Source organism: Sander vitreus, chromosome 20 (genome assembly GCF_031162955.1).
Source record: "Sander vitreus isolate 19-12246 chromosome 20, sanVit1, whole genome shotgun sequence".
NCBI lineage: Eukaryota > Metazoa > Chordata > Actinopteri > Perciformes > Percidae > Sander > Sander vitreus.
Window position 1 is genome coordinate 20,549,905 of NC_135874.1, and position 15,049 is coordinate 20,564,953.

The 15,049-nt window shown below is 41.1% G+C and overlaps 1 protein-coding gene across 1 annotated transcript in view; it reads left to right on the forward strand.

Annotated features, from left to right (window-relative positions):
• syt14a (synaptotagmin XIVa) overlaps positions 1-15,049 on the forward strand; it is a 42,512-nt gene that overhangs the window by 19,254 nt on the left and 8,209 nt on the right. Inside the window, exons 3-4 of the mRNA XM_078277527.1 lie at positions 1,586-1,738; positions 4,853-5,080. Coding sequence (XP_078133653.1) covers positions 1,586-1,738; positions 4,853-5,080 — 381 coding nt within the window. The remainder of the gene's footprint in view (positions 1-1,585; positions 1,739-4,852; positions 5,081-15,049) is intronic.

Sequence of the window (15,049 nt, forward strand, 5' to 3'; positions counted from 1 at the left end):
TAGATTAAATCAGATTTGAGAAAATCATCAATAATGTGGATACAATGACTAAGTGGGTAAAGGCAAATAATAGAACAGCTAGAACAGTCTGGTAAGTGCAGAACATTACATCACTTTACTGTAATTTAAAACCAGGAAAAGACAACGCTTGTGTCATATCACGATATTACGACATCTAAAATTTAAGACAATATCTGGCCTAATATATCGATGTCAATATAATATCGATATATTGCCCAGCCCTAATTCATTTGCAAAGACACAATCACCCTGGATAAGTCTTTTCAATGAGTCACACTCGACAGAAATGGCTTTAATAGGGGGCTCTTTACTGCCTTGGCTGGTTATTGCCTCATAGCCTTTAGTAATGTCTGAACAGCATGGGTGCAATTCCCTCCCTAAATTACGAACAGTGCCGTATCTATTATGCTATAAAAATTGTGTCAAATGTGTCCTTACTTGTTGGACAATACATTCTACTGACAGCACAATACAAGATCCAGTATGTGTATAGCCGAGTATAGAGTAGTGACGCTTAAATAACCGAGCAGTTCTGACTTTTAACGTGCACCAGCTTGTGAACAGTCAGTGAGCCACTCATCCTCTGTGTGCCCCTGATTGCAACACCTATTTTGCCGTTATGTTTGTCAAATTCATTTTCTGAACTCCCTGCAGCAGGTGACAGTCAAACTCTGGAATTGAAGGTTGATTGCTCCTGTCCTGATCTTTTGTAGAGGTCTATGAAGTGAACATGTTCAACTTAATTATTGTGGTTTAGTACTTTAAGTTTGCAAGGGTTACATTAAATAGTCCGCAGCGGTTGAGGACAACATGTTAAGCCAATTTCACGATGTCACAATGGTTGATTTACCACCAGAGAGAAGAACAACTGAAAAACATACGCTCCAATAGTTAAAGCGGGAAGTCTCCCCTGTGACCACACCTGATGATGACATAACATCTCCAAGAAGGTGTTGGAAGGTGACATATGAGGTGGAAGGTAATACAGCTGGCTGATTGTCTTCATCAACAGGGTTCATTCTGCATATCTGATGATGTTTGGTTCCAAAGCAAACTGTATCTACTGATGTGTGACAGTCGTTGTTGCATTTAATGAGATCTGACCTGCCTGTTTGTCTGGAGTCTGGAGTGATGCTGCACCTGAATCTGTTGCTATGGCAACATACCGTTTGTCTCTCTCTCTCTCTCTCTCTCTCTCTACCTACTACTGAATTTGAGTGTTACATTAAAAGCACTTATTATGCTGTCTGTAAAAGTGCTTTATGCTCTCTTTGAACATGAACCAACCACATTAAGTTAAATATTAATTAACACTAAATCACATTATTAAACATGATGAGATGATGAGACTCCTGCAGTATTGGCTTTTTTTTTTGCCAAAATAAGCCGTCTTGATTACACCAATATATTTTCAGCGCCATGTATTCTTGCTGCCATGCTGTGTTAGCTTACTTTGCAAACTTTAATCAATTTGCCATGATCTCATTTGTATACCAACATTATACCACCGTTTGTGTGCTCACATTTAATAGCAGCAACTTTAACTCAAATTTCCATGTCTCAGTCTCTCCAGAGGTGCTGGGGTTTCTGACAGCCATCGGACTCTTCATCATCCTTGTGACCCTCCTGTTCTGGTACCTGAACAAGAAGTTGGCACTAGAGAACCCAGGGAGCCTTCAGTGCCTAGATGACTTCAGGAAAAAAGCCGAGTTGCAAGGTAAGCCTGCTCTTGTGCACTTTTTGTACTAAAGGTTTCAATGTACATTTCACCATAATTGTTTCTACATGTCACGTAAACCTTAGATGTTTTAAATAGTACACCTAATGCCCCATGTAATTGAAATTTTTGTAACTATAGTACAGTTTGGACTGGTTTTAACCAATGCTACAGGACCTACGTGTGAACTATGTGTCCATGGTAGTTGCCATTTGGACTGTATACCTCAGTTTACACGGTTTTGGTTGAGTCTAGGCCACTAGAAATTTCCACACAAAAAATTGTCCAGTAATAGTAAGTAATATCACCATTAACCAACTGCAAAAACAGTTTTATTTTGTGTAATATACCAAATAAATGTATTATTATTTATTATTATTATTATTATATATATTAAAACATATCCTACACTTGCAGTTTAAGGCACAGATTATTAACTGTACCATGGTCCTTCTTAAGAGCTTCCAAATGATTCTCCCTTCATTGTTCAGATATCCAACCTGAGCTCCAATTAGACCCTAGAAAAGTTAGACTCAAGTCATTTGTGTTGTCCAGCCACTGCAAAAGTATGGAGCCATGCCACCGACTGCATCATGTGGCCTGACCTCTGCATGGGGACATGTTCCACTGGCCATGGCCTTTCTCAACCTATAAGGGGATTACTGTTGCTGACAGATGTAGGCCTGTTTACTTGTCATCCGTCCACAGGGCTTCAGAAGTTTAAAAGGTTGGTGGCCCCAGGGAGCCTGCACAGTTGGGAGTTGGCTCTACACTGACAATCCACTTGGTAAACATTCAGTTAAAAACAAAGAGAGGCAGTATATAAAGCGGTGAGGCGATTGTTCTTGGTGTCTTTTCCTGTTTATCTTTTTGCACAATGACAGTTTTAACAAAAAACATGGGACAATTATGTTTACTTATCATAGATTGTGGTAAGTTATAATGTAATGTAGTGAACGAATATTTCTCTACTGTTTTCTGAGCCCAAACTGGTACTTTGTAGACTGACAACATTTTTAATAATGCCCAATATTTTATTCTTTTTGCTTTATGGTCTGAAACTAAACACCCTTTGCAAATACAATAGTTCGGAGAGATTGTTCAGGCTGCACAGGAAATCATTTTAAAGCTCTGCTGCCCCTTGCTGGAACAAATGTGAAGCTACAACTGGTGTTTCAGTGGTTGGTCGATGTAAAATCAACAATGACTGTTTTATTGACATTCAAAATCAGTGCAAATAATAATATTCTATTCTATAATAATATTCTGGAATTTCTTCAATACTGTAATGATTGTACATCACCAGCTTTTCAGATTTCTTCCTTGTTTTCTTCTTTCTATTCTTCATTTCCCCCCACATGTGGGCCAAACATTAAGACAACCTCTCAGTATATGTCTAAATCAAGGCCAGCACTTTATGTAACTATAGCCTCAAACACCACCACAGGGACACTGAATATTTAAGTTTCACAAAGAATCTAACAAACCTTCCACAATTCATTGACGACATTAATATATTACTTATACAGTATGTCTAGACATATATTTCGGTTGCATTTCAAGGCACTCTGTTGCATAAAGTGTCGACTCATGGACAGAGCTTCATGGCAACATTAGCTTTGTAAATACAACCTTCATTATACTCACCACATTATATTCAAGACTCTGTAACACGACTATATCTGGCTGCTGTATTATTCTGTCTTGCATGATCAGTGTTGGGTTCCAAATTCATCCAAAGCAGCATTCTGTATCTGCTTGCTTTCAAAACCTGAACCATACATGACAAATATTGTTTCCTCCTTTATACATACATTGTATTAACAGAGCAATGAATCACCTTCTTAGTAATACCTGGAATAAAAACACAGCCATATCTAATTCTTGTAGACATTGTGACACCAACCAGTGATTTTGTTTATAGAACATATCAAAGTCATTCTAACATGTTTTTATAGGATTTGGGTGGAGAAAAGGATACTTTCCGTTATAATTCCAATACACAGTTCAAATATCTATTCTTTATCTCCTGTTTTTCATGCACGTTTCCAGGGCCCATATTTATTTAGCATTTCAAAGTCACTTGACAAGGATAAAAAAATAAATAAAAATAACTTGGACACTTTTGAGAATGGATGACATTGTGTGTGATGAAACCCAGAACCAATGGTACAAAATTAATCATGACATGTCATTTTCTCAGTGAATTCAACACAAAACACCGGAAGGATAATCTAGATCATTTAACGCATGAGAAATAAAATACAGAAAATAGCATGGCAGGGTGAATGTGCAGATGTCTCTTTAACTGCAGCAGCTCAGCAAAGCTGTGACTGAATGATCTTTAGCTCTCTGTTCAGAATGATCCAATAAACAACAGCTGCTACAACCGACCATTACGGTGTAATGAACAGATGAATGGATTTTATACATTTATACTGCAAAACAATAAGTAAATGTCATTTTTTTTCCTACCAAACCTATATGTCACGACCACCACTATTGTAATTGAATTTGATATAATGCGGTTAAGAAAACATTTAAACAGCTCAGTTTGTAGAGCGGGTGTCGCTATGTAGGGGTTTACTCCTCGACGCAGCGGGCCCGGATTCGACTCCGACCTGCGGCCCTTTGCTGCATGTCGTTCCTCCTCTCTCTCCCCTTTCATGTCTTCAGCTGTCCTGTCAAAAATTAAGGCTGAAAATGCTTAAAAAACTTAAACAGTTCTTTATGCATCACTAGGGACTTGGGAGATGGCTTTTTAACTTTTCTATCATTTTTTGGCTGTGTTAATGCATATGGTATACATTTTGGCAAGGGTGTGAGTTTTTATTTATCTTTGATTTTTTTGAGTTCAACCTCAGCTCCTATAATACGTCTATAATAAACTGTGTAGCCATTCATAAACAAAGGCCGATGAAATTAATTTCTAGCGAGCTATTCTGACAATGGAATTTTACCTGAGGTATTTTGTCTGTTGGCCTTTTACAAAGCAGTTCATCAGATGTCCTGTGAAGTACAGGATTGGGGCCAGTAGAGGCTGCCAGTCTACCTGATCTTTTGCATGTCGGCCTGTCCCACAGTAAGCAGGCCATCTTTCTCTACCCCAAACAGACAAGACCTACTCTGACGGCGACTTGCAGGGCTCGTCATCGGACAGCGAGGATGAACTGATGGGTCAGTATCAGGAAGCGGTCAGCCGCTCCCAAGGCCTCCGGGGAGGAGCCAAGGCAGCCGCTAATACCAAACACGCAGGAGGTTTCAGCTGGGAGAGCCGGCAGAAGTATAGCCCTCTGACTGCCGAGTATAACGGCTACAGCAGTGACGCCTCGGCTGATGACGGTAGGCTATCTGTCTGTGAATTGAATCAGTGAACTAGTTTTTTCCCCATGTATTATTCATATATAGAGATGATACAGTTTTATGGTCATTGCGTTTAGTGTCACCATGATCTTTTGTTTATTTTTTCCAAAAACATCCATAAAGGATGCCTTAACAATGAGAAGATGCACTTGTTTAATGTAAATTAGTAATACAGATATGTCCCCCTTATCACTGCAGTAAGCTTGAGACAATTGCACAGGTGCTTCTGCACCTCCGAACCAACAAATGCACCCCACACACACACACACACACAGATACACACTGTCAGTTAAGCCAGAGAGATGATCAAAGCGAAGCTCCCGTTAAGCACACTCTCCGTGGGAGGGTTGTGAAACAGTCAACTGTCTGCATAATCTGCACAGCCCTAGCCTCACACATTTTTTTTATTCTTTTATGCATCTCTGTTTCCCATCTGCCCGACTCACCATCACAGGGGCATTTACCGTGGTGGATGGAAGGCAGGCTTTTTCTTTTATTTCAGCATAGACAGAGTCCCAGGAGAACACGGGCATTAACCTATTTGGATCAGTCTTTTATTTGACATACGCACTTCATTTGCACCCTGAATGTGAATCAATCATTTAGGTTGTTTAACACCCTTGACATCTTATAATATACTGCATTCATTATTGTTATATCAGAGTCATGTGTTCAGGTGGAATAGTACTACAGTGAATGAGAGCCTGAGAATATAAATGTATACTAATATGTCCGATTAGGAGGGGATTTAAAGTTATAGTTACACATTTTGGGAAATACGATTATTCACTTGATCACCGAGCGTTAGATAAGACAATCTATACCACTCTCATGTCTGTACACTCAATACAAAGCTACAGCCAGCAGCCGGTTAGCTTAGCTTAGCATAGACAGTTAGCCTGGCTCTGTCCAAAGTTAATAAAATCCCTCTACCCGCACCACTAAAGCTCACTAATTAAAACTTTATATCTAAATAAAACAAGTCAAAAAGTTGTGTTTTTACAGGGGGGTTATGTGCTGGAATATTTTTTGGCAGTGACTTTGGCAATGTCGTGTGGCAGGGAATAATAGGACCCAAACGCAGAGAGAGGCAGGCAGGAGAAGGTTGGCGTTGAGGGTTTATTGTGAATGAAAAACGGCAGTACAGAGACTGGAAAAACACAACGAAAAACTCTGAAGGAAAACTTACAAAACTAAAGCAGGGAGGAATCCAAAACAAAGGCCCAGGCTACACACGCAGACAGGAACAACAGGAACAAACTGACAGCACAGGGACACAAACGGACGCAAAACAATCTGACAAAAGACATGGGAAACGCAAGGACTAAATACACTGGGTAACCTGGTAACAAGGGGCAGGTGACACAGCGTGTGAAACACATTAGGAGAGACAGAGTAATCAAAAAAGGCGGGAAAACACAGGAAGTGAAACAAGACACGACAAGACAGAAAACTAGATTATCAAAATAAAACAGGAAACAGAACATAATACCAAACGGGGAACAGAAATATACACAACGAAAAACAGTCCACAGAATACACAAAACAGGATAAATCTACAAGACAGGGAACGGAAAAATACAGAATAAATATACAAAACAGAAAACAGCAACAGAAATATACAAACAGGGAACAGAAACATCCACAACCACAACAGGCAACTTGTACATTTTACGCTTCAGTTTTTGTATGTATAAACAAACAAGATGTAACTTAAATTGTAAGCTTAAGAGGTGCTGGTTGGCAGATTTTTTTCCTGTCAGATTGAGCCAGGCTAGCTATTTCCAGTCATTATGCTAAGCTAAGATAACTGGCTGCTGGCTGTAGCTTTATATTTACCGGACTTGACATGAGAGTAGTATCAATGAGAGTAGTATCAATCGTCATCATTGTCAATCATCTTATCGTCAAGAGCATGAATAAGTGTGTGTCCTAAGATGTAGTGATATTTGTTGGAAGAAAGGAAATAAGCATTAACGGCCAAAAACTAGAACAAAATGAAATGAAAATAGTGACAAGAATTGTTAATGTAAATGTTGTGGATTTTTTTCACAAGATATACCTGATCCTTTTAAAAATGTAGAGGTGTAGATATCCTGCAGAACTGTAGCAGATTGCAACATTGTAGTTTCGTTTTGACACGTACAGAGATGTAAGTCCAACACGTTTGTGTTCGTCATCCTCAGACAGAAATCAGCCGTTTTTATGTCTGACATTTTTTTCAGAGACAAAAACAATCTAATCTTCGCTAGGGTCCTCAATTGGTGAATCATGTCTGAACCAGCTTTGTGTTATAAAGGACAGTGGGTCCCAAGCCAGAGTGTCTGGCACAATCTACTTAGAGCAATGTTTGAATGTGTAGCTGAAGGATAAATAGCGCACGACACGCTTCTGACTCCATTAGTATAGAAGCAACGCACTGAACAAGGCTGTCATTACGCAAGTGCTGCAAAAGCTGCATGTCTCATAACCACTAGATGGTTCCTGTCATCCTCAGTCTACGCTCAGAGATATGGTACCAGATCAGCTGTTCATTGATTTCACATATTATATAAAGATTTTCCGGGCATTTTAGTCGCATGCACAGATTCAAATTCCTGGAGATGATTTCGCTTTTGTAATACTACCAAATTTTCTGTTAAAGCAGACGTGCATCTTCTGATAAACTGGAAAACCATAGCTGAATTTCATTTCTGTCTCACAGCCACAGTGATTTTTCATTTTGAGACTTAAAGGACATGAGCTAATCAGGGATTCTTGTCAAGTGGCTCTCCAACAAGAGTGAGAACATGCAGTCTGTAACACACTACTGATTAGTTGTTGTCCTCTTACAAGGTTAATTCAGAGCCAAATTTAGACTATTCTCCACTAGCTTTATGCAAGTTGCCTGCAAATTATTCATAATATACTGTTACAGTTTATCTACTGTAAATGAACATTCAGTCAAATTAATCTTTAAACTATTTAGGACAGGGGTTCCCAAACGTTTTTAATTGGGACCCTTCAAAACAAAACAGACTTAGATTATTTTCTCAATTATTTTTTTGTGCATAAATGTCTAAACAGTGAAAATGTCCATTAGGAAGAATTGATATTGTTGTTTAGTTTGACTAAGACTCCAAGATATTGAGTTAACTATCATGCTGTGACTGTGACATCCTCACATTTGAGAAGCTGAAACTAGGGAATGTTTAGCTTGGATGTTCTGCTTAAAAAAAGAATGAAATGATAAAAAAAAAAAAAAAATCTTTAATTCTGATGAGTGACTAATTGATTAATCGAGGAATCATTTAACTTAACTTTCAACCCTATGTCCACTAGTTGAGACCAGTTTAAGTTGTTTTGAGAAAATATGTGGAGATAATGATTAGACAGCAATACTGTAATCTTTCATTTAATGAATTTCAAAGAAGCAGTTCACACTGGATTCAAGACATTTGTGTTATCACTGACTTGTTTTCTGGAGCAGTAAGATTATGTAGTCAGTGTTCCTTGTTAGAGAGAGCGAGACAGGGATTTGAGTCATATGTGCCTGACAGCAATAATTAAAAATGTACTTGGTTTATTTATATAACAATATTTTAGCTATGAATGTCTTGTTTTTTTGTGTGAGTCAAATAGCCTTAAAGGTTTGAAGGATTATATAGAAAATTCAGCATTGGAAGCGGATTATTTCTTTCTCTAAAATAAAAGGAGGGCACTTAAAGAACATATATATGGAGTGCGGAATTTAGACATTGTTTGTAGTTTCTATAAACCTTTTATGGATCATCAGTTTATTGTAATCAGTTTGCTTGTAATAAACAGCACACTAATCCAATCCGTAGCCGGGAGAGGAAGTGGAGCAAGAACTTCATCAATGGCTGCACTTTGGTTAAAAGAACTATAGGTTTGATATTTTCCTCCAAGCTTTGATGGCTGTGGTATTCTCTCCCACTAACCCATCATGGATCAGTCTCGGAACGCATCGGCTATCAGTCTGACGACCGGTCCGATTTAGCCTCTGGGGACAACGGCTAATATTTATGGGGTTCTGGTGTGGCCAGCGGATATACGGATATCCAGTCCAAGACTTTCTCTTCCGTGTGCCAGTCATTGTTTACAGTCTAATTAGCAACTTGAGGACACAAGAATGGATTTGGAGTTGAGAGAATGTCTCAAACATATATCTGTGTATATAAATGCAGATAAAAAGCTCATTAGTCATCAGACGATAGCCGATGGGTTCCGAGATTGCATTTCAGCCATAGGTGTCATTTACACTGGGGACACTAGGGACATGTCCCCTCACTTTTAAAATGGTCGTTTTTGTCCCCATCACTTTTTAAAAGCAAATTTGTTAAAATGTTTTGAAAAATGGAACACAGAAAACACAGATATGTGGAAAAAGATTTGAATGGCAGAAAGAAAAAAACACGAGCAGGCATCTTGCTTGAACACATATGAGCTATTAGAGTCTAGGGGTTTATAAATGAATTAAAATGCAGTTATTCGTCATTGATCTAAACAGGTGCATTTAAAGAGGTGACTTCCACAAACAACAAAAAACAAGAGAAAGGAGGACTAAATCATGCCTACATGTGTGTTGCCTTAGCAGAGATAACATTAAAGTGAAAACCTGATACCTGATATACAGGTGAATACATATTTGAAAAGCAATAAAGAATGCCTGATTATATTTTAAATTTTCTATTCGATTATATTCAGTTATATTTTTATATTTTGAATTGTTACCTGCTGCATGAATTTAGTGTTTGCCTATACATAAATACATAAATTTTTCACCATACATTTTAGCTTAAATTCTCCAGAATGCGGGAAATAAAGTGTCTAACGCTACAAAATGTGTGCGTTTTATGCTGAGTAGGCCTAGTTTCATATTTTGTATTGCCCTTTAATGCGTCTTTATGCAATATTTTTCCCGGCGAGGTAATTATCTACTATAACCTCATACCAATTCCCCCCATTACATGCAAAAATGTTTTTTCATCTGAGCCCTGATGTCCCTCCCCCTTTTCAACACAAAGTGACGCCCTTGATTTCAGCCAATGTGTTCCACCTCTTTTGCTCTCCACCCGGACTCTTTACCTGCATGCAGCCAAAGCCCGCTCAAACATTATTAGTCAATGCTACTCAGACTACAAACAAACCAGAATGCTTCTGATACGAAAATCTTGTCCTGTTGTCTACAGATTCTTCATTCATACGCAGATATCTGTTATAGCGATTAATCATGGATCAGCAATGACCATGCAGTGACCTCACCAGTCCTGACATCAGTCACGCTTCTCTTCCAAAAGTAGTAGGTAGTTACCATGATATAACTGAGAGAGTACACCTTATTTCAAACAAGCTGTTGTAAAAGTTCTGAGGCGTCTGTGTTATTTTCTCTCGACTGCCACTGCTGCGTCTGTTTGTCTGTGAGTATGAAGAGCTTTATCCTCAGGACATATGTATTATACATGAGGAGGATTGTGCAGATGCTGCAGAATCAGGCAGGGCGGGAGCCCCGGTGGCAGCGCGCACCCTTCCAAAATAGGAAGTAAGCAGTAAGAAAAAAATAATCGGAGGTTTGTCTGGACTGGGCTGTAGCCTCTGCCGTGAAAGAGGCAAAGCAGCGGGTGTGGGAGAAGTTCGGAGAAGACATGGAGAAGGACTTTCGGTCGGCACCAAGGTGTTTCTGGAAAACCGTTCGCCACCTCAGGAGGGGGAAGCGGGGAACCATCCAAGCTGTGTACAGTAAGGATGGGACGCTGTTGACCTCAACTGAGGAGGTAATAGGGCGGTGGAAGGAGCACTTTGAGGAACTCCTAAATCCGACTAATACACCCTCTATGGTAGAGGCAGAGCTGGAGGATGATGAGGGATTGTCGTCAATTTCCCTGGTGGAAGTTGCTGAGGTAGTTAAACAACTCCACAGTGGCAAAGCCCCAGGGATTGATGAGATCCGTCCAGAAATGCTTAAAGCTCTGGGTGTGGAGGGGTTGTCTTGGTTGACATGCCTCTTCAACATTGTGTGGAAGTCTGGGACGGTGCCTAAGGAGTGGCAGACCAGGGTGGTGGTTCCCCTTTTCAAAAAGGGGGACCAGAGGGTGTGTGCCAATTACAGGGGTATCACACTTCTCAGCCTCCCCGGTAAAGTCTACTCCAAGGTGCTGGAAAGGAGGGTTCGGTCGATAGTCGAACCTCAGGTTGAAGAGGAACAATGCGGATTCCGTCCTGGTCGTGGAACAACGGACCAGATCTTTACTCTCGCAAGGATCCTGGAGGGAGCCTGGGAGTATGCCCAACCGGTCTACATGTGCTTTGTGGATCTGGAGAAGGCGTATGACCGGGTCCCCCGGGAGATACTGTGGGCGGTGCTGCGGGAGTATGGGGTGAGGGGGTCCCTTCTCAGGGCCATCCAATCTCTGTACGACCAAAGCGAGAGCTGTGTCCGGGTTCTCGGCAGTAAGTCCTCCGCCAGGGCTGCGCTTTGTCACCAATCCTGTTTGTAGTATTTATGGACAGGATATCGAGGCGTAGTCAGGGTGGAGAGGGGTTGCAGTTCGGTGGGCTGGGGATCTCATCGCTGCTTTTTGCAGATGATGTGGTCCTGATGTCATCATCGGGCTGTGACCTTCAGCACTCACTGGATCGGTTCGCAGCTGAGTGTGAAGCGGCTGGGATAAGGATCAGCACCTCTAAATCGGAGGCCATGGTTTTCAGCAGGAAACCGATGGAGTGCCTTCTCCAGGTAGGGAATGAGTCCTTACCCCAAGTGAAGGAGTTCAAGTACCTTGGGGTCTCGAGTGAGGGGACAATGGAGCGGGAGATTGGTCGGAGAATCGGCGCAGCGGGTGCGGTATTACATTCAATTTATTGCACTGTTGTGACGAAAAGAGAGCTGAGCCAGAAGGCAAAGCTCTCAATCTACTGGTCAGTTTTTGTTCCTACCCTCACCTATGGTCATGAAAGCTGGGTCATGACCGAAAGGACAAGATCCAGGGTACAAGCGGCCAAAATGGGTTTCCTCAGGAGGGTGGCTGGCGTCTCCCTTAGAGATAGGGTGAGAAGCTCAGTCATCCGTGAGGAGCTCGGAGTAGAGCCGCTGCTTCTTCGCGTCGAAGGAGCCAGTTGACGTGGTTCGGGCATCTGGTAAGGATGCCCCCTGGGCGCCTCCCTAGGGAGGTGTTCCAGGCACGTCCAGCTGGGAGGAGGCCTCGGGGAAGACCCAGCACTAGGTGGAGGGATTATATCTCCAACCTGGCCTGGGAACATCTCGGGATCCCCCAGTCGGAGCTGGTTAATGTGGCTCGGGAAAGGGAAGTTTGGGGTCCCTGCTGGAGCTGCTACCCCTGCGACCTGATACCGGATAAGCGGACGAAGATGGATGGTTTGTCTGGACCAACTTCCGTCCTCTTCTCTGAAGTTAGCGTGCAGTCATGACCCCTTGATGAGGACATTATTGCTAAGGAACACGTCACAGTACTTATTTCATGAATTATTTCAGTGAAATTGTTTAATCAAACTTATTCATAAAAAAAGTAAGTGCCTTACCTTGATTACAGTCTATATCGACGATGTTTCATTTCCGGGATTGTTCAGGTGTCGCCTCCCCCTCCTTTCCGTGCTTCCGTGCACTAACCCCCCAACCCCCACCCCCAAATCCTTCTTGTCGGTTATTGGCTGAAACGCTGGAAGAGTTTGTTATGTTTGGTGGTGCAGGTTGGCGCAGTTTGTTTTTGTTGGTGTTTGTGGAGCCTGGGTTGTCTACAGAGACCGTGTTTTTTTTACAGTGTGTTCAGGGGACAGGCAGCTAGCAGATAGTGAGGAGATGTTTGCTGTATGTGACAAAAAATGTAGCCTAAAAAACGCGTGACATCGCTTAGAGCACCTTTAAACTGGTGGATTTATGAGGACTATGGTTAACTGCTCCTCAGATCTCTGCAGGGTAAATCCAGACAGCTAGCTAGACTATCTGTCCAATCTGGGTTTTCTGTTGTACGACTAAAACAACTTTTGAACGTACACATTCCACCAAAACAAGTTCCTTCCCGAGGCTATTTTGCAGCGGCTCCGTTGCTCCGTACGGCGCTTAGCACCGCCCAAGACAATTGTGATTGGTTTAAAGTAATGCCAATAAACCAGAGCATGTTTTTCTCCCATCCCAGAATGCTGTGTGGACTAGCCAGACCCTCCTCCGCAACGGTGTGGAGGTAGGTCTGGCAATGCAAGACTACCTTCATTATAGCATGTAAACCTGGTTTTCATTATCTAACTTAACTTTTGTGTAATAAGCTACTTTAGGTGACAAATGATAGAAAACATGGCTCTCTGGCTGGAAGGATTTCCAACACTTCCACCTCACCAGCTAACAATCAGTCCAGTAACACTGTAGATGGAGAAATACAGGTATGACACAAGATATCAGTGGTACTCCAAAGCGTCATGAACAAGTCTGAGAGGAATAGTTTTACTTATTGGCTTATTGGGAAATACACTCATTTGCTTTCTTCACAAGATTTGGATGAGATCCTTGTAGCCATAGAAAGGACAATGAAGTGTTGCTCCGCTCATTTGTCACCTAAGATATTTAGGTTATACCTGAGTTTCACAGTCAAGATTCACAAAGCACAAACTGTTTCCTCACTTGCAGAAGTACAAGAAGGAAAAACAAGGCGACTGCCAGTACAGAGGGGATGAAACTCTGTGAAGAAGTGGGTTAGACAAGAGGAGGAATGGTAACCATCCCAATTAGCGGGCTGGAGAAAAGAGTAGTGCTTTTACACAGCAGCTTCCATCATATCAACCGCCCCCGGCTCAGCAGGAAAAGAGCTGCTCAAAATGGATTTGCTCCTTTTATCAAGCCCTCCATGACACTTAGTTAAGACTCTTTTGCCTCCATCTTGCCACAGTTATGTGCAACTTTGAGGTGGCGTCTCACTGACATTATTAAGAGTGAAAGTTTCAAGAATTTGGGAGAAAGCTGGAACAATGAGTTGGAGAGGATTTCGTCATCAGTGTTGGCTTTTCCAAAAGTTATGGAGACAGAAAAAGAAGAGGGTTTTTTTCTTCCCCCCCCAAGTTATTTTCTTGTTCATCTTTTGTTTTCTTTCCTTTTTTTGCAAGAGCCTGGGGTATAAAGCACTCTTCGCCAGTGTCCCTATGGGAGTATTAGCATCAGCTGCTCAATTTTTGTGAATCCAAATTGGACAAGGGAGGCAGATTTGAGAATGCAGTGACAACACTATTCAAGGTTCTTTATAAGTGGCACAGAGACTCTCAGTATAGCCTTATTCTATGCCTTCCAGGCCAACTGAATCATTTAGAAAGGTGAGAGGCATGAAATCTGTGGCAGATTAAGAAGTATTCAGTGCAATCCTTTAATGGTGCATATCTGATGTTTTATTTAGGATGTGCATACAAAAGATTCCTCTCACAGAGCACATAATGCTCACAAGGATGGGCCGAATGAGCTCCAGAGTGAAAATGAAATATATGATAAATTGCACATAACTGAATGCTAAAGAATTACATGAACGATACACATAACAGAATATAGGAACCCAAATTATACTATAACATTTACTGAGGTGCAGCTACAGATTAAACATTTACTCTAAATTCAGTTAATATAAAATAAAATGGCAAGGCTTTGCAGAAGTGCATATGCATTAATGACTGTGTAAGCTTTAAGTAATGAGGGCTTCACTGTCAATAAATTCAGCCTTTGCAATGTTGTAATCTAGTGTTAATTCTGTAAACTCATTACAGCATGGGTAAACATTCTCTCTCCACCTTGTCTCATGTTATCTGGCATTGTTGTTATAAATGGATTAAGATATTTAAGAGTGTGACTCAGTCTGCTTCTAAATAAAAACAAAACCAATACTTATCGCCACATGATGTTTAATAATGCTCTTCCCTATATCCCAAAATCCAATGATGATGCTTTTAGCTGCAATG